This window comes from Parasteatoda tepidariorum, chromosome 1 (genome assembly GCF_043381705.1).
Source record: "Parasteatoda tepidariorum isolate YZ-2023 chromosome 1, CAS_Ptep_4.0, whole genome shotgun sequence".
NCBI classification, from domain to species: domain Eukaryota; kingdom Metazoa; phylum Arthropoda; class Arachnida; order Araneae; family Theridiidae; genus Parasteatoda; species Parasteatoda tepidariorum.
In genome coordinates, this window is record NC_092204.1 from 25,176,885 (window position 1) to 25,198,627 (window position 21,743).

Sequence of the window (21,743 nt, forward strand, 5' to 3'; positions counted from 1 at the left end):
TTTTCTTATTACATATATATATATATATATATTCTGTACAATCAGTTTCGTATACTTAATTAATTTTTAAAAATAAGTACCTTTAAGAGGTAAAACATTTATTACAAAGAAGAAATGTTTAATTTATGTTATCGTAAAAATTCATTTAATCTATTGAAAATTAGTTCAATCCGTTTAATTAATCTTAACAAAAGCTCAAATCAGGCGTAAAAATTTAATGATGATACTTTTTACATGATTTAAAAATTGAAAGATGAAAGCGTCGTTTAAGAAACAGTTTTTACAAAACTAAAGAATATTTGTTTCTTTTAAATTTCATAGAAGCAATTCGATTTAGTAGAATCTTAAAAATGGCTTACGCTATAAAGCTTTAAGTGAATTCCTATTAAAATCAATGAGTTCGTAAGTATGAGTTTAACTTTTGAAGTTAATTCCATGAAAAGAAATGTAGCTATTTCTTTGATAATGATTTTAAAAGTCACCAAACATAATCTATCAGCAAACTTATTTCAATAAGTATCAAATGAAATATTAATATTCTTATAATCTCAAACTTTAAAAAATTATTTTTGAAAAATAATTATTAAAGTAATTTTGAAAAAAGGATAAACTAATAAACCGAAAATCTATATTTTTTGTTGATGCGCAATATTTAATTTCCTTCAGGTTATATCTTCTCAAGAAGCAATTAAATTTCCTATTATCTAAACAATAAAATTATATCCTACAAAATGTTCTTTTAAACTGATTGAAATAATTTAAAAAATAAAACTGTTATAATGTCTAAGATAGCATAAAAAATACACTTGTTAGGAATTTTCTATATCACTTATGAATATAAAATGCGCAAAATATTTAAACAATAAATTATATTTTTTTTACTCCAGCAATTATGAGTTGTCTCTTCGAATCTATATTTATTTTTCAACAGATTGCTTTGCACCAGATTAATTTAAGTTAAAACAAATACGAATCAAGCATAAACTTTTAATTAAATTATTGTGATCAAGAAAAATCTACACTGTAAAAATATTGTGTGTTGTTTCAAGCTAATACTGAATCGAGCTTTCACACACACTTTAAAGTGCAAAGTTAGATCTAAGCACCAATAATTGATAAATCTTTCACAAAGTCAGGTGCATTTACTCTATTCATAGTTGGCAACAGGCGTGTTGTTATCGTTTTTAAATGATCCGTTATCGTTGGAAAAGGAATTGTGATTTTTTTGTTAAAAGTGCTATAATCGATTACAGAAAACTTCGGCTATACAAAACTAGTGAATTTACTTAACTATGAACATTATTTCTGATGATATGTACTTCATCATCATCGAAGCCTAACCTAGGCTTAGCTATTGACTATAGTACTAAAAAGAGAGTAAAATCCAAGATCTTAATCGATGTAATTTCAATGTTGTCGGATTGATTTGACAAACTGATCATGTAAACTATTATAAATGGCATGTATGTTTTACGTTTTAAAGATATTTATGCTTCCATTAGAAGATTTACATAAGTATGCCAATTGTATTAAATAATTTATAATATTTAACATCCATTCACTTTCGGATTTGTTAAGCCTAGTTCGAAGTCATAGTAATATGATGTGAATATGCTATGATGTGAATATGCTTAATTAACAAAAAAATTTTATTTCATGCAATATTATATAAATTCATACTAAGTTAGTTAATTTATATTGTGTCACAAATATAAATTTCTAACTCTTATGCGTATCATACTTTGCGATAATTATAAATTTCAGTGTTACTAGGTAACAAAATGGTGGTGACTACTTAACGAAGTAGTGTAAAAGAACATTTTTGATGCTTCACTACAGCAGAAACAATTCTTGGTCTTGATGTAATGAAAAACTTTATGGAATACCGCCTTAGGATAATTTCTCTAATTTTTGGTAGCAAGAAACTCTGAAATTTTTTACTGTGATTTGAATGATTTTTTTTTTAAAGTAAAACGTATTATTAATATTCCACTCAAAATGTACTTTTATTTATTTTAATAACTTTTAACAGATTTTTCAAAAGTGTTCATACACGAAAAAAATAGGCTAATGGAAAATGTTAACGAAACGAGAAATCCAACGAAAGATAAAGGAAAAATATACTTAAAAAATAAAAACAAACTTGTTTTAATTCGCAGTTTAAGTAGAAAAATGTTTTCGTGCTTCATAATGGCACTATTAAAGTATGAAAAAAGAATGCTGGTTAGAGATAAAGGAACGCTTTAATTTCCAAAGAAACAAATAAAAGGAATATTAATAAAGGTAACATGAATGTGGTAGTCGAGGGGATGGTGATAGTGCTACGATTATTGATACACTTGAAGAGGCATAAAACGTAGAACTCATTATATTATATTAAATACCATTATCTATTTAGTTTAAAGCTCTCCGTTTAATATAAAAAGTTTTTTTTTTGTGTAATATAAAAATAAATTTTATTGATTGTTATTAAAATAACTCTTCAAAGTCCTTATTAAAATAACATCTTTATTTTTTTTTTGTTAAAAGTACTATAAATGATTCTAAAACAACTATTCGTATTATTTGCTAAAATGAATGTTTTAAAATAATTGTTTCTCATCCTTTTTTTTAAAAATACCGTTGCATGTAGCGATTTTAACTTTTATTATACAAGGTTATACAAGCTCCTCGTAACTATTCTATAGAGAAATAGTTTTTATTCTCATATAAATTATTTATTCTTAAGACTTTGTTAAAATACAAAGCGTTTTCATAAATAGATGAGTGTCATTCTTTCCTCTACTTTCTGTCTGACAGTCCCAGGGTAAAATATAGAACATCTAGATCAGTTTAAATTTGTAGAACTGAAAATGATTCATTCTCCTTTTGGTAAATTGTCAAAAGCACTTTTCTAGTAAAAGACGCCGGACCATTCATTCTAAAGTTATCTACGCTCGGAAATTTTAAAATTGGGCCATCCTACTTACTTCTCTGTTCGCCACTTTTGCTACTCGAGAAATGGTGCTGCCCCCTTGTGGGTGATGAATAATGTGATCCATTAACAGACTGTTTACCGCTCAGGGACTTCTGGGATACCTCCGACATGAGCAAAGAGTCCGTCGCAACCTTCTGGGACTCATATTCTAAAAGAGAATAAAGAACAAAATGCATTATTTCTGAAAGAGGACTTATGAAATATTCTGAAAATGCACTTTTGTTAGTAATGAAAATTTACTTCATTTTAACTACGAAGTAATGAAGTTAGGGAATCGTGTCTTTTGAAATAATTCTTAACTTAGAGATGCTGAGTGGGCTCAAAGAACTTAGTTTTAACCCTAATGAATATTGCTAAGCTGAGTAAGGTTGCATTTGATAATTTAGAGGTGCCTTTTAGTAGATTGTATTTTGTGAAGTTTGATGGCAGTTACACTTCAATATTTAGGAATTTTATTCGGTTTCTAAATTATGCAGATGGAAGACCAGTGCAAACGAACTTTCAAGAATTTGTGGCAAAAAGACCATTGTAAGCTACATCTTTTGCACTTTAAGTAGGTTTACTTAGTAAAAGAATCTTATGAATGTAGATTGATGCGAAAATAGATAATATTACATAGTACAATAAGTATTAAATAAGTACGATTATGTAAGTTATACACAGTAAGACGCGTATCATCATGAATAACTTTTGGTTTAATGATTGGATTTTCACGTACTAAGGCCTAGCTCAGGGACCTTACTTTAAAAATACATATTGTTTAGTGCAGACAATATTTTAATTTACGGAATCTAATATAAAAATTATACAAAAGTGATAAAAATTATATAAAAACTTGTATAAGTTAAATTTTGAAATTTTTCGATTATTATTAAATAAAATAATGAAAGAATTGATAAATAATTATTAAAATTATTTGTTGCCAGGAATTATGCTTGAATAAAGGAAGGGCGATTAAAGAAACGATTCGCTTTGAAACTAGTAATTACTCAAAAAGTAAAATTAACATTATGGGGTATAAAATTTCTACCGCTCAGGTATCCAAATTATTCTGACCTCATTTTCTAGAGATTACAGCTACTCCCTATCCTATACTTTGAGGGTCAGAAAAAAGTCAATTATATATTTCAAGAACAATTCCACAGATTTTGCTTAAACTTTGCATATTGCCATATAATAATAAATTCTTCAAAATGATGCAAAAGTATTGTATACTTTGCAATTCATTACAATCATATGCAAAAAATTTTCAATTCACAAAACATTTTGCACAGCCCTCCTGACCCCAAACTATCGGAACCATATTTCCCAGATTACGGGTACCTCCAATTCTGAGGGTCAGAAATCCGAATCAATCTAAAAAAGGGTATTTTTATTTAGAGAAAGTAGGATTTTGTGCATGATTTCGTAACTTAAATTATAATCTGCATTAATTAGCATATTTAAAGATACCCCTTTGAAACATTAAGATTGATTCTTAGAACGTGAAGATCCGATCATTAGACCAAAACTTATTACGGGTTCCCTTTTTTTTTTAGTTTCAAGCTATTGTTTTTGCTCATTCTAGATTAATTCTTAAAGTAAAATTAGTTTGTTATTTAAACTTGAACTTAGCACAGATAGAATATTAGGGTGAATTCGAATTAGGCTTAAGAATACGGAAGCCTATAGATACAATATATTATAAAATCATATTGACGCATGTATACAAATTAAAATATAACTACACTTATAACACAACTAGAAACGAACATGCATTTTGCAGCATAGAATAGTGGGAGGACAACAGCGGGCAAGACAACAAATTCATTTTTTCTCTGGATCGTTTGTAAATAGCATACCGTTATCATCTAACGATATCCAAACTTACGCCTAAATTGTTATTTTCAGAATGCGCGAATGAGTGAACTTGATGTAATCATTTATCAATATTGGAGTTTAAATTTAGCTTCACCACATAAATTTTAAAAAAACACATTATTTGGTTTTAATTTGAAATAAAGTGATCATTAACATACTTTTTTTGGATTTTTTAGGTTGGCAACTATATTTAAAAAATTTTTGTGACAAATTAGAGTAGACTGGTATGAAATAAAACTTTATCGGGTTGCAACGTTCCATTTTCATCAATAACCCTCAATTCAAAAAAGAAAAAAAATAGGTTATTTCATCAAAGTTGTGCTATTTACAAGCAATACCCGTTTATGGAAAATTATAGAAAAGCATGTTTGCATTAAATAATTTTTATATTTTAAAAATATGAACACAACTATCTTAATTTGTACTAAAAGTTGACAAAGTAAAACTAAATGAATGATAAACAACCTAATGATTGATAAAAGCAATATGAGACTGACTGAATAATAAAAAATAGAAAATTATATCCTATTCATTTTTAAACCTATTATATATGAATTTGATTCATTGCCTAATCTAAACTAAATCAAGTCATATTTCGTTCTCGAGTGTTTTATAAAATATGAAGCTTATTTTCGGTGACAAAGTTTCCCAACTAAGCGCTACAAATTTTGCAGTTTATGAAGGTATGCAAAGCACCGTAAAATGATTCTAAAACAGTGACAGTTGAGTGTGTGCTCAAGCATTAACTTATGCAACATCACCTTATATGAAATCCCTACGTGTGTTTAGAGTGTTGTGTTTAACGAGCATGAAGGGATTAATGAGACTTTCTTAAAGGCATTTCACAGATTTAAGCTTGTATTTCGAGCATTAAACTATGAGAGATGAACAAAGAGGATTAGGCAGCTAACATGGGAATAAATTCAAATTTAATTTTAAATGTTTCCCCAGGAACGTCCTAAAATTCACGACACAAGTAACTGTAATAGAAAACATTCCTACTATTTGTAGAATGATTTCTTTTAAAAGGGTGGTTCCTTTTATTAAAAAAAGGGTTATCAAAACACACTTTTACAAATTTCCATTCTAAAATTACGGTAAAATAACCACCAGCAGTCTGTCCATCCAATAAACCTTAACAGTAAAGTTTACGGTAAAGAGCAATTTTTACGTTTGCGATTTTGAAACCGTTTACAGCTAGTATAGATAAGAAACCATGGTTACGAAACTATAGGGGGTTTTACTATCTAAAACTAGCATGGCTACAATACCGTAAAAATAGAAAATTAACTGGATAACTGAACCAGGCTTTTCGTTAGAGGATGATCTTAGTTGTAGTTGAGTTCCGTTTTCCAAATAAGCAGTGGAATGTGGTTTAATTAGCTTATCTGGTTATTCCACATATCGTAAGCAATGCGGAATACTAGACTTTTTTATGTCATGGTACTACCATCTAAACATGAAAGAGAGTATTGTATTCTAATATTCCAGAGTCTCAAATCGGGAAGTACAGGGCCCTGGAAACTCTTCGGGAATCGAACCCACCTTCTGCCGGTCATGAGATAGACAGATTAGACGTCTCGGCTATAATACGCACCCATCTGCAAGGAATTAAGTGGCTTCATTATTTGAGCCTAGCTGGTGAGATAAAATTCCGGTTGAGGTGAATATAATACTATTAATTATTAGGAGAATGCAGTTAATAAACGATTTTCTCACTGTTAGAAGTTTGAATACCATCTTATTTATGCTTATCTGTTTTGTTTGAATATAGTAAAATAACAATTAAATAAATTTATTCTGCTTGAACAAGATTTTGTCAACTAGAATAATAAAACTATTTATATTTTAATCTGAGGTCAAAACACAATTGGTAGGCAAAAAAAAATTAGCCATTTAGTTTAAGGAAATGCAAGCTACTACTTTTTTTATGCGGTTATTTTTCAGATATACACCACAATGTGTGACGGAACATTGCCTATTCCAGCAACAGGCAATTCTGCGTGAGACCCATCGTAGAAGTTAGGGCTCCGTAATTTCATGACCAACGACATGATAGTCAGCATTGCGCAAAGGCCACCTTTACTTCGAAAAGCTGATACTGACAAAATAATCATTGATGATTTTGCAGATGCAGCTGTCAATTTCCTCTTTCTAGCTGAGGGTAGTTACGTAATTTCTGCATAATACTTAAGTGTAAAAGAAAGATACAGCAAATCTGTACAGTACGTTGACAATAAATTAACATTAAACAAAAAATCAGGAAATAATTCACCACGCTTAAAATATCCCTTAAGACTCGGCGTGCTTCTTAGTTTTCTACTTTTTGCAATCGCTCTGGACTGTCAACTATCATGTTCATTTCATTGACAACATTTCATTAAATGTGATTTGGATGGCAAACTCAGATCATCAAAATAGAAAACTCTACTACCAGAAAAATGATAAATGAAATGATTTAATATGGACCAAAATATTCCTTAACAACATGTTACACTTCTTAGTGTTCTACTTTTTGTAATCATCCCGGAAAGTCAACTGCCTTGTTCTTTTCATTGGCAAAATTTCATCGCATGTGATTTGAGCAGCTTATTGTGATCATCAAATTTGAAAAATTTTCGACCAGGATAATGCTGAAAGAAATTATTCAATTTTCAAACTATTACCTAACGAATTTGTGTAGAGTGTTTTCATGTAATGTTCTATTTCTTATAATCATTCCGATCTGTCAACTGTCTCGCTCTTTTCATTGAGGCTAGTTTATTGCGTATGTCAGCTTATTCTGATCTTCATAATATAAAACTTCACGACCATGAAAATGACTCAACAACAAAAACACTATGTTCATTCGCTTCGAGCTCAATTTCTATTAAAAACCCTGAACTGTCAACTGTCTTGTTCTCTTCGTCTGCAGTATTTTATTGCTCAAATAGCAAAAAAATTAAATCATACTTCAGTTTCAGATCACCATTAATAATAATTCACTTCAAATAGTATAACATAACTGTAATTGCGTTTTAAACAGAAATTGATTTTATTAACCCATTTGAAACTAATCGAATATTGTTATAAAACTAACAAATTCTAAAATTATTAAGTTTCAAAGCAATGTTAGAATGTTTAATTAATTTGCTCTAAGTTGTATTTTTGTCTTATGAATTTATCGTTCCGTATTCTGTGTTCATAGAATTTTTCTTATTCAACATTTTTTACAGATCTTTGAAGTTTTGGTTTAAATTGATATAATTGTGTCTTAGAGTTTTTTTGAAATCCATTTTTTTCTTTGTTTCCAAAATAAATTTTATTCATTTGTAAAGTTTTATTCTATTATTTTTGCAGTGCATCTGTTCCTGGTTTGAACAGAGCCTCACCTTTAACCTTTATGGGCTTGTTGAATAAATTAAAGTTTAACTGTTTAAGTCATTCTTTTTTGTGTTCGGAAAATATTGTTAGATTTCGAACCAAAAAAATGTGCAAGATAAAAAACTTTAGAAATTTTTCTTTAAACTGAAAATTTTGTTATTTTTTATCACAATTCTGACCGTGTTTAATACAATAAAAGTTAGATCTTGTAGGATTTATGGAAAAAGTTATCAAGCTATTTTGTTACGGATATATTATCAAAAGTATCGGAGAATGTTAAAAAAAAGATATATATATTTTTGAGAAATCACAAATGCGAGCTGTCAAAGGTGAAATCAGTTGAATTGAGCGTTAAAACATGAATTATTCATGGTAATGACCTTACGTAAAAGCAGCAAAAGAAACGTTCAATATCAAATTGATGGCGAAGAAGATTACACTTTTATCAAACGTTTTCAATAGATAAATAAGTCAACAGATATAGCGAATAGATATCAAACCTAGTGAATAACCTATATACCTAGAATTTATTTGTACATAGCGGAAAATTGTTTAAAATGCCTTATTCAGCATTTTTTTTTCTTCAAAACGAATTTATTTACTAGATTTGGAAAGAAATGAAAAAACAACGCGAAATGTCGCATAAATTTAGATACTCAGTTATAACAAGATTGGTGATAACTTTTCAGTCTGACTACAGTCAAACAATTAAATAGTTTAAAACTTAACAAATTGGGGCTAAAAAGAATACAATTTGTCCCGAAAAATGACCGACGATTCAAAATATAAATAAAATAAAAACATACGAATATAAACATTGTGTTTTGCATTGGATAAGACTGAATTGAAAAATTAGTTACGATGTCCATCAGCAGAGGATGCTACTTATTTCAAAACTATAAAACAAATTGGCCGGTTTAGCCTGGTTGGCAGGTCGCTGGACTCAAGTTCGTGAAAACGGGAGTTCGAATCCAGCCGGACGAGGACTCCTCGTGTAGTAAATGGTGACTGGTTCACGCTAAATATGTCGGGTCACAAAGTCCTCCATGTGCATAGCCCTCCATAACAAATCAATGCTTCTGGGGGTACTGAATTGAAGATTGATCGTTCTCAGGTTCAGGTCAAAAGTACGAGCTGTGGATGAATGAATGGATGTATGAATGGGTGTGGCAGGATTCGAATTCTTGGCCATAGATGGAGCCACTGGAAAACAAGAACAATCGAACCCTCTCTGCCATAATGGCCAACGACGACAACAACAACATAAAACAAATTTTCTGCTTCATATCAGTTTCAGACAGACCATTTGTACCGAAATATTTACTCGGCGGATTGTTTATTTTGTCTTCAGACTGCAATACTCTGTTCAGGAACATCGGGGATTTTTTAAAAACATCGTTTTACATAATTTAGAATATTTCTCAATTAGTGATATTATCATTCAAAGAGTTTTGCTACTCAATTTATAAAATATCAACTTTTTTAGCGCCTTAATTCATATAGAGTAGAAAATTCTAAATTAACAGTGTATAGAAAAATGATAATGTACTGAAGAAAAAGCAGCGAAAGGCACATTTTCTACAATTGACTTTTCAAATGATCAACTTAAGAACACTCGTTATTTTATAGAATAATACCCAGATTTCAGTTTTTGCTGAAAATTATTAGAAAAATCAATAAAAATTCCTTAAATTTGAGAACTTGACGCAAAATATCAATGAAAAATAAAACCTAAAATAATTTGACATTCTCAAAACCATTTTTTTCTGCCATTTTATAACTGCCGTTTTTTACACATTGTAGTGCAGTAGTAAAAAATAATTACAGTTATAACCAGGATTTATTTTAATGAATGCTCTTAATCTTTTTACTGAATATTTCTCTGGCATTTATGTATTCATTTAAGCATTTTGTAAATAAAAAATTCATTATAAATAAACTTTGATAAAAAAGAAAAAGAAAAAAAAATTAACGCATACATTTTGTTAACACTTTGAAATGAACTAGTTTCTTTTTCCCAAAGCGCCCATATAGTTCAAAGTAATTTGAAAGATTTTAATTTCGTGACATTTTTTCATCAAGTACATTTTCAACCGTATCTACTTTGAAAAATTGCTTTGAAAAAAAATTAAGCAATTGCTTTAAAATAAAATGTTTAAAGCTACGTCCCAAAAATCGTTTCTCTTTCGAATTGCTCTTATTTTAGATTATTATTTTCTCTTAAATTCGAAAAGATTTTAATCTTCAAACAGAAAGATATATTCTAAAATATTTTCCAATTTTAGAACTTTTAATAATCCTGCAAATTATATCTCTAAATCATCCAGATATCAAACTCTTCTTTTGGCTTTGTCAAAATACGATCAAAACGCCAAGCATTGAACAAAAATGAATTAATAAATCGTCTATTTTAGCATGTGAAATACTTTTGAGTCTAAAATTGATGCTTGTTTTCCTTTGACAAATGCATAATTTCCAGCGCCCAAGAGCAAACGTTTCAAAACAACAAAATCTTACTTAAAACACGTCCGAAGTTAAACATATTTCTTCATTAATTCAAACAACTTCTACAACCTCGTAAACTACAATAAATGATGAAAAGGTAAACACACAAAAAAAGCACAAAGTGAAAGAATCATTATAAAGTCAACTTCAACGCGTATAATGATTTTCTCCTTGAAAATTGGGTACTTCAAACATGGGTTTTTCAAAGAAATCCTCAAGAATCAAGTAATCGTTTTCAACCATTAAATTTTAGAAAGTTTGCAAGACAGATGGTTTAAAGTTCACTCCGTAACGGCAGGTTGAATAAATCGAGGTTTTAAATTAATGTCGGCCAAAGGGAGATGAAGGTAAAACAACCAACCCTTTAAACAAAAATAACTTTTTCAACCAGAAACAATCAATTTATTCCTTTTGATGTAAATCAAATTGCCAGAATAAATTATTCACGTGCGTTTGAAAAAGAGAAAAATATACAGACTTTATTTATTCCTTAAAGAGTTTTATCAGAATAACTTTGATTTTCTTTTGTGCTGTTCCTTAATTAAATAACTAATCTTTATCAATTTAAACAAGATTTTTGTACTTATAATCTAAATCTTACTTAATTTTCTATTCTTCTAATCTAATTATCTTCTATCTAAATCTTACATAAAATTTTTATTTTAGATTTATCTACCTTCTATTATCTATTTTCTTCTATAATTATCGTCTATTATCTATCTTCCTCTGTTATCAACTTCCATTATCTATTATATATCTTCTATTATCTTCTTCATCTATTTAAATTATATTTTATTTAGATCTTCTACCTAAATCTTTACTGAGATTTTTATTTTAGATTTATCTATTTTCTTCACTTATTATTTCGTATTATCCATTATCTATCTTATATTATCTTTTGTATCTATTAAGATTACCTTTTTTGAGATATTCTATCTAAAATTTACTTAAGATTTTAATTTAGATTCTTTTCCGCAATTTATTCATGGCACAAGGTATTTTATAAAATTAGGATTCTAAAAATGCACATGAAAATTCTATTTCACATTTTAAGCGTTTCTATTGTTTAGTTGATTTTAAAAAAAAGATGGTACATAGATTCCATCTGCATATAATATAAAATGGAAGAGTTTTGTGTGCGTGTCTGCTTTTGATAACTTCAAAACCAATTGCGATTTGGTCAATTTGGACAGCAGGTGCAGGGGGAAATTTCAGCAGCAGATCCTGAAAATTGGCCAAACATTTCAATTAGATTGTTCAAGAAAGATGTTTGAAAAATGGAATTTTCTCGATTTTTGAGAACTAGCCAACAAATATAAATAAAACTGCCCATGATTTTCTTTTTTTTCAATACCACTGATGTTTACTAGCTTACAGCTCTGAATGATTTAAAACAATTTTTAAAAAGACTTTTTTACTTGATTTCTTTCGTAACTTATTATTGCTCTTCCAAAACTCTGAAAGCTTTAAATTGCATTGCTGAGTATTAAAATTCGCATGAACTAAACATCTTAAAATTATTAAAAAAATTTTAAATTAAAGCTGTTAACCATTTTCTGATACAATCTCGGTTAAATAAAAAAAATTTGATTTTTTTTAAAGTATTAAAACTCTGTATTACCGTTATTTTTTTTAATATTTGGAGAATAATAACGAAAGCAATAATAAAAGATATTTTTGAATTATCTATCTATTTTATTTATATATTTTATGATTATTATTTGATTCTCCAATTTGATTGCAATGAACGCGTTTTTTTTAATAAGTTGCATAAGACATGACTGCCTTCATAAGATTCCTTCATAAGACATGACTGCCATCTATTTTCAGAAGCATGAACTTAAACTTTAGATGAAACAGAATTGCATAGCAAACTCAAATATCCTTATCACGAACGAAATTATAATAATAATATTTTAAAGGTACCTTTACTATACTAAACTGTTATGATTTTAATATTTCTAAATTGGAATCTTTTTTTTCGAGGCTAAACTAAGGAAACGATTAAAAAAAAATTTCCCAAGGAAGTAATATGTTTTAATCCTTTTCCAGTAGTTTCCGTCATTAATGTTACATACATTGCAATTTGGATAATAATATTAAATTTATTGATTAAAATATGCGTAAATAAATTATTATAGGTTACAATTTTGATAGTTGTATCAATGCGATTGTCAGACTTGTTATTAAATAATGTTAATTAGAGGAATAGAGATTACAATCTTTAATTAAATTTGTTGTTTAAAATAAAAACACTAATCATTGTAATGTACATTGCATTCTTGATAGTATTATCGTATTTATTATTTAAAACAAATACTTAAACCATTGTAATATAGATTGCAATCTTGATAGTTATATCAAAATTATTAAAAAAACGACAATTAATTTAAAATAAATTGTAAGATTGATAGTAGTGGCAGATTTATTATTCGAAAAAAAATAATTTAAATAAGTTTATTTGATATCAGTTCTACTATAGCAATTCCAGAAAAAAAATTTAAATAAATATTGGAACTGTACCAATGCAATCTAAGTAATTCATAGGACTCACCATAAATATACTACACTGATTTATTATTGATAGTTACAAAATTGATTGAAGAAGCAAAATTTGACAGAAAAATCTATTCATGCAAAAAAAAATATTTTTCTTTTTACTGTTTTACGTGCTTGACAATCGATATCCATAGATTTGAAAATATTATTCCAATAGTTTAAGAAAGTCGTCATAATTATAAGCCCCTACTTTCGATCATTTTTCTTTTTTTTCCTTTTTCTTTTAATAAAAAGGTAACTGTTAAAACTAATTGGTCGAATTGAAAACAATGTGTTATATTAGTAAGTTCACTTTCCAAATAATAAATTAATTTCAAAATATATTCTTGATAATTACTTACAATAATAATTATTATTATTATCAGATATTCTTCTTAGAGTATAGCGAATTGAATAAATTGATGATTGACATATTGATTCCAAATTTGAACCAAATCGATGCAAAGTTCTGCGGGATATTAAAAGCTTTTTACTGTTTTACGTTCTTGACAATCGATAGCCATAGATTTGAAAATATTATTCCAATAGTTTAAGAAAGTCGTTATAATTATAAGCCCATGCAGAGACTTCTACTTTCGATCGTTTTTCTTTTTTTACCTTTTTCTTTTAATAACTATGTAGTTGTGTTAAAACTAATTGGTCGAATAGAAAACAATGTGCTATATTAGTAAGTTCACTTTCCAAATAATGATTTAATTTCAAAAAATATTCTTGATAATTACTTATAATAATTATTATTATTATTAGATATTCTTCTTAGAGTATAGCGAATTGAATAAATTGATGATTGACAAATTGATTCCAAATTTGAACCAAATCGATGCAAAGTTCTGCAGGATATTAAAAGCTTTTTACTGTTTTACGTTCTTGACAATCGATAGCCATAGATTTGAAAATATTATTCCAATAGTTTAAGAAAGTCGTCATAATTATAAGCCCCTACAGCGACTTCTACTTTCGATCGTTTTATTCTTCTTTTCCTTCTTCTTTTAATAACTATGTAGTTGTGTTTGAGCTAATTGCACGAATTGAAAACAATGTGCTAAATTATTAAATTCACTTTCCAAACAACAAATTAATTTCAAAAAACATTCTTGAGAATTACTTATTATTATTATTATTATTATTATTATTATTATTATTATTATTTGATATTCTTCTCAGAGTATAGCGAATTGAATAAATTGATGATAGACAAATTGATTCCAAATTCGAACGAAATCGATGCAAAGTTCTGCGGGATATTAAAAGCATTTTACTGTTTAACGTTCTTGACAATCGATAGCCATAGATTTGAAAATATTATTCCAATAGTTTAAGAAAGTCGTCATAATTATAAGCCCCTACAGCGACTTCTACTTTCGATCGTTTTATTCTTCTTCTCCTTCTTCTTTTAATAACTATGTACTTGTGTTTGAGCTAATTGCACGAATTGAAAACAATGTGCTAAATTATTAAATTCACTTTCCAAATAGCAAATAAATTTCAAAAAATATTCTTGAGAATAACTTATTATTATTATTATTATTATTACTATTATTATTATTAGATATTCTTCTTAATGTATAACGAATTGAATATATTGATGATTAACAAATTTATTCCAAATTTGAACAAAATCGATGCAAAGTTCAGCGGGAATAATAAAAGGTTATTTTTAACTATTACTCCTTCTATAAACGTTTATTTTCCTCAAATTTTGGATTTTATCAACTCATATTATTTCCAAAGACACGTAAACTTTTTATGCTTTTTAAGTTCAATTTTTTTAATAATATTATTAAAAAAAATATTTCGGTGGGTCATAAAAAAATTATACAATAATTATGATTCAATATCTTGTTTAAAGAGTTTTAAAAGTATACACAACTAAATCTAAAGTTGAAATACTTTGCCTTTATCAAAAATAAATCTTAAAAATTTAGAATTAAAAAAATGAAAAAGCTAAAAGAAAAATATTTAAAATTTATAACAAATACTTTAAAAAATTTAAATTAAAAACAAATTATTATTGAAATAAAAACAACAGATTAACAGTAATAACAACAGATTTAAAATTGCGATAAACAAGTTTTTCTCAAAAATTAAAAAATCGTTTTAGTTTAAACTGAACTAAACTAAAATCGTTTTAGTTTAGTTAATTGTAGTTCATGGAAAAATAAAGGTGAGAGAAACAAAAACTTAAAAAACGACTGTAGCCGAGAAGAAAAAAAAAGGAATAACAAAACAAGAAAAACAGAACAAGAAAGATCTCACAATGATCTAGAGGGGCAAATCAGGGTAAATTGCATTTCCACGTGCTATGGAGAGGTAGTGAGACACTAATGTTGATAACAAGGATTTCAGCATTCATCTCAATAAAACAAGATTCCAGGGGATCAAGATGACCTGTTGTGACTGGGGTGGAAATAATTTTGACATTGCCAAAATTGAATTATGACCAAGATTCTAACAATGTGCAGCAATTGATGAATTCTTGATAACAGAAACATCAAGACAGATATGAAGTTTTAAACGATTTACTCAAAACCATAAATCTTATTATTTCATTGTTTTACTTTATTTGATAAAAATCTATAAGACTTTAAAGTCACGAATCATTATTTCTCTTAATCTAAAAAAGTGATCCTTTGATTTTTAATCCTTTCAGAAAGTTATATCGGATGATACTAAGTCATCAAAAGCCCGTTAAGAGCAAAAGACTATCAAGAAAACATCATATCAAAAATTTAATCTGGAATCTAAGATTGCGAGTTTCTCCTTAGCTAGAGTCTTCTGAACTAAATAAATGATCCGTCTGGATTTTTAAAAAAATCTATTTGATTGAGTAAATATGACGTTACATGTTTAAGTAGACGTTATAAATTAAATTTAAATGAAAGATTCTTATGAGATAAATTTTGGTTTAAAGCATTTCAGTAGGAAACTATATGCTTGAAGCCTTTTCAAACTTTATAGAACTTTAATAATCGAATGAAAGATACATAAAAAATGTAAGAAAATAATTCGATCTACGGCTTCATACAAACAGGCTTTAAAAGTTTTGGAGACTTTCGAAACTTTTCCCTAAATGTGTTGGAAAATTGCATTTCATCATCTAAGTTTTATAAAAGTTGTAGTACACGCAGGGAGTTTTAATAAAAGATTTTGGAAATCTTAGAAAATTAAAATGGCTATCAAACATTAAAATAGCTATGAAATTATGAACATACATTAACTTTAAGAAAAATATAATATAATATTTCACAGGTGAGGTAAATAGCGAATAATATTAATTAAATAATTGTGGGTTATTAGTATTTTATAAGTCAAAAGTAAATTAGTTAGCATTACTGTGCAGCAAGTGTTTGCTTTACTGAAAAATTAGTCTTACAAAAATAATAGTTTAAAAAAATAAGAATAAATGATGTAAAAATTGCTTAAATTTATTCAATACAACTCATATAATTCGAATCAATTAATTTAATAAATTTATTTATTCAATCCATTCAATTATTTGATTCATTAAATTCAAATCAATTTAATTGAATCAATGCTACTATTTATTTAATAATTCATTTAAATAATTAATTTATTAATTTAATATAATTCATTTAATTAATACATTCAATTATTCAACTTGTACAATTCAAATCAATTCAAATAAATAAATTATATAAATTTATTCAATTCCATTCAATCAATTCTATTAATATATTTAATTCAATCAATTCAAGTCATTCAGTTCAATTGAGTCAATTTAATTCAATCAATTCAAATCATTTAGTTTTAAAACAAAATTAATTTATTTGATTCAATTTATTTACTTCAATTAAAGCAATTCAATTCATTCAATTTAGTTTATTCAATTCTATTTCATCAATTCATTTATTCAATTCAATTCATTTAACACATTTTAGTCAATTCCATTTACTGAATTAAATTCATTTAACTTGATTTATTTCTATTCAGTATAATCCAATTCAATTTCAATTCATTCATTCAATTAGTTTATTCAATTTATGGATTCAACTCGCTCATTCAATTTTGTTCCTGAAATCAATCATTATATCCGTTCATTCAATTCATTCATTCAAATGATTTATTAATTTATTCGCTTCGAATATTCCCTTCGGTCTCTTATTTCTTATATATTCTACCAATTGATACAGAAAATAGTTAAAAAGAACGATTTAATAAAACAGTTTGACATTATGACTCCAAATTTTTATAAACGTTTAGAGTAAAACAAAAGCTAAATGTTTTTTTAAAAACAAATTATACTAAATTTTTTACTTATATATTTACATGCATGTTATTGTAAAAGAAAGTTGTTGTTCTGCGAATAAATGGTGCTTTTCGATCGTAATTTCTTAAATATTTCGTCCTTTGCTCACAATGAAACAAAAATCACCGTTTTCTTTTTTCAAAGTTTTAATCATTAGATGACTCCAAAAAGAAGTTTTGTAACAGGTTCAAATATTATGGTTAATTATTTTTTAATTAAAGTTCAACACTTTCGAACATTACGGGACATATATGTCCCAAGTCGACTGTTGAGCTAAATAGATCTCATTTTAAAGTTTGATTTGCACGTTAAAATCTTTTGAGTTTCGCTCCTTCTCCTTGGATAGTTGGCAGTATGGCGGCAAAGCTTGAAAAAAATCAAATATTTGTGAAATTTATGCGTCATTTGGTGAGGAAAATAACTAAAATGGAACTTAGGAATACATAAATGTCATAATATAGGTATTATTCAATCTTAATTTGTTTTAAATCTTAATTTGCATGATTTTGAAGTTTATGATATGAAAACAAACGTAAGAACTTTATATTTACGAATTGAAATGTTTAAGTCCCAGTGTTTTTTTCCGTGGGTTATTAGTCAATTAAAAAAACAAATGGGACATCAATTTCCCCAGTGTCAAACCAGAAGATGTTAGTTACAAAGATTTTAAAAAGCGTTATTTGTTACAAAACAGAATAAAAACAGCAAAGTACTGCCAATAGAAAAATGTTCTCTATAAAAAAAATAATTAGAAATCAATCTTGAAAGGGTTAAAGCAAATAAAATCGCTATAGTAAAAATCATCTAAGTAGTCAATTCAAAAAGTAAGTTAAATACACACGTATACGATATTTAGTTAGTTTTTTTCATTCTTCCGTGGATTTTCATAAAAAGTATCAAAATATTTCAAAAATGAATACTCACTCACCGATAAAATAAACTTTACATAATTAAATAAATACAAATGCACACGCAAATCAATCAACTGCACTTCAAAGTAGACGGTAAAAGTTAATAAACGCTTCCAAAAGTATACAATTGGATTTTGAAGAATATATAATATTTTTATCATTGCACTTTTGCATGCGACGGTAGAATTGAATCGAAAAATTAGTCCTTTTCCCATTCTTAGAGTTATAAATCAATATCTTTTCTACGAGAATAAATCTCTAAATTAATTTCATCCAGGCATTCGAAATTTCACGTCGGAACATGTAAATTTAATTTGACTTAACTTGCATTTAAAGAATGTGTGTGTAAAGATATGTAAATTCCAAATCTGATCATAGGATTTAGAAATTCTCGCGATTCAGACGTGACTTTCAAGTGTTTCTAAATTCGCTTAAGGAATAGTTAAGAATTTCGAAATTGTTTCGTAAATTGAATAATAGATATTTTCCATATTAAATCTATTTATCCAATTTATAAAAGTTATAAAAGGTTTAGATATATGCAATTCTTCAAGCAATGATCAAAGTAGCAATCACAATTCGATAAAGATTTATAATCTATAAGGTGAAATTGCTTCAATACGTGTTATTTTTGGTATTTATTTTTATGCGGTTCCTTTTATTATGAATGCATTGAGCATTAGTCTTATACCATCAGGTTTCAAAAACAATAAAAAATTTTAGACAGAAAATTATTTATAATGTATTAGGAATGAAAAACCATTCTACGATTAGACTTTTTGATTTAAATCTAATATAATATCAGTAACTTTTTAAGAAAAAATGGCACATTGAATTTATAATGCACCTAAATATTAAAAATCATGGAACATCCTTCTACAAATTAAATTTCTACACTTTTTTTATTTACAACAAAAGATTTTATCTACTTTTTTTTATTTTTAAGAAAAAAACTATAAAATTTATTTTTTTTAAATTTTAAAAAACCTAAATGAAAATAATAATGGAGCTGAAAAATTAAATATCTTAATTTTCCTGATCATCTGTTTTCTCTTATTTAACTGTATTTATCTCAAAACTCAGTTTTTCATTTCTAAAGCTCACAAATTAAAAAAGCAAACAAAAATTAATGAAATTTTTTGTTTTAAAAAAAAGGAATTTTTAAATTGTGATTTTAACTTGCCTTACCTGTACCTTAATTCTGATGCAATTTATTTTCACTAATTAAATTAAGAGTATCCTATACAGCAGAAGAAATTCTTCATGAAGAATTCTCTTTTAATAGGATGAATAATTCAAGTTTAAAATCGAAGATTAAGTATAAATCAATCAAAAGCAAACTATGAAGTTTCAAATGCCGAAATGTTTTGTCTTTCTTCATTTTATCAAATTCCAAACAAACTATGATTACTATCCCTCCACCGCAGCACCTAAGAAGACACTATAGGAGACGGGAGTAACTTTTCATGGCGAATTCTGTTTCATATCCATTGGTATTTCAAATTTTAAGGCATATAAAAATGGGAGAACAGATAAATCTAGAACAAACCATAAATTTTGAAAACATTTTTTTCGCATTTAGAACCTAATGGTTTACTCCTGGTTTTCGTTAACTCACTTTTTATATGATTAAAATTTTGAATTACTAATATACGTGAAAGAGAATTTGAAATGAAGAATTTATTCCACATTGTAGGGTACCCTAAAGCATAATTAGTTATATTTGTTTCTTATTGCATATATCATATTTTAAAATATTAGAGTAAAATAAATATGTACCCATAAATATTAATATGTACCCATAAATATTAATATGTACCCATGAATATTAATATGTACCCATGAATATTAATATTTATCCATAAATATTAGTGGTATAAACATTTTTTTATTTCGTCTTTACGAGCAGATCAGGAAGAAATTAATGAGAAAAATCGAGAAAACAAGAATAACAACTTTTAAAAATGAAAATTTGATTACGATTTTATGTAGCAGACAGTCTGGTACGAACCAGATTTCGATTGAAAGAGATGTCCGTTCCTAAAACTATCAATTTCAATTTAACTCTTTGATGCAAATGGGACACCGGTGTCCACTTTATGTATATTTTTGACGCTCTAATTAAAAGCAAAAATATATTTTGATATTCTTTAGTTCTATAGAACTGTCTAATAGTCACTAAAAAATCTTATAGATTATCAGAATTATATTTGTACTAAATTATAAAATCCAAAAAAGTAATGATGAATATCTGCCTTTCTTAGATCTTCTTTCTTAGATCTTCTTTCTTAGATCTTCTTTCTTTCTTAAATTGCAAATTTGAAAAATTATTGTTTGGAAAAGAGCCGCGTTCTGTGAGATTTTACCGTTAATTCGGTAAAGGACACCATTGTTTCATGCTGTATTTCATAAACATAAATTTTTTAAAATGCTAAATATAATATTTTTCAATTATTTTGTTCATAATTTATACAAAATAATGAAGAATGTAAGAAAAATTTATTTCATAAAAATTCTGGTTCAAATGTTTAAGTTCAAGATACAGCTTGTTTGCAAAACCATACATAAAACTACTTTTCTCTATGTTATTTAATAGAGTATCTGTGTTCGTCAGAATGTTGTATCAATCTGCCAAATTTTCACGAAGATTAAAAATAATTAATTTTAAATTTTAAACGTGTGCTAAGACTAGAGATTAATTTCATAAATTTTCATATTTTCTATTTATTTTAATACCCACGTTGCCTAAATTGATTTGTTAGGAATTTAATTCTAATACTTTTAAGTATTCAGACGCCTCCGAAGCATTCCAGATAACCGTTTTTGCATCTTATGGACTAATATTTTAGTATATTAAACTGCCTGAAGATATACTTAGCTCATTTATCTAACTTAGATCTAATTATATTTACCCTTAACTAATTATATTTTCCCATAACTAACTATATGTACCCTTAACAAACTATCTGACCATATCTATTTATATTATTCCAAGGCCCGTGCTAAGCATTCGCCATCTCACCAAATGCTATAAAATAGCAAATTTGGAGAATAAAATTGTGGTTTAGAGAAAGTATTTGTGCAAATCATTTTTTCAACCGAAAAGAAAAATATAACTCGATCTTCAAAATTATGTAATCTTTCTGAACAAATCAGTATTTCTTATTCGATAACAGTAATTTTCGGTAGATGCGCCGGATAACCAATTAGAATTGGGTCCAAATAACATAAGCCAGAAACAGACTACCGTAAAATACAGATTAAACCCAGTTAAATAATTCTATGGGAAAAAACTAATCAT

The 21,743-nt window shown here is 27.2% G+C and overlaps 1 protein-coding gene across 3 annotated transcripts in view; it reads right to left on the bottom strand.

Annotated features, from left to right (window-relative positions):
- LOC107448201 (cell adhesion molecule Dscam1) overlaps positions 1-21,743 on the bottom strand; it is a 233,495-nt gene that overhangs the window by 20,689 nt on the left and 191,063 nt on the right. For all 3 annotated transcript variants that reach the window (XR_006225556.2, XM_071177674.1, XM_043045821.2), the window contains exon 23: positions 2,970-3,125. Coding sequence is in view for 2 of the 3 variants with exons in the window: in XM_071177674.1 (XP_071033775.1) it covers positions 2,970-3,125 (156 nt within the window). In the remaining variant the exon portion in view is untranslated. The remainder of the gene's footprint in view (positions 1-2,969; positions 3,126-21,743) is intronic.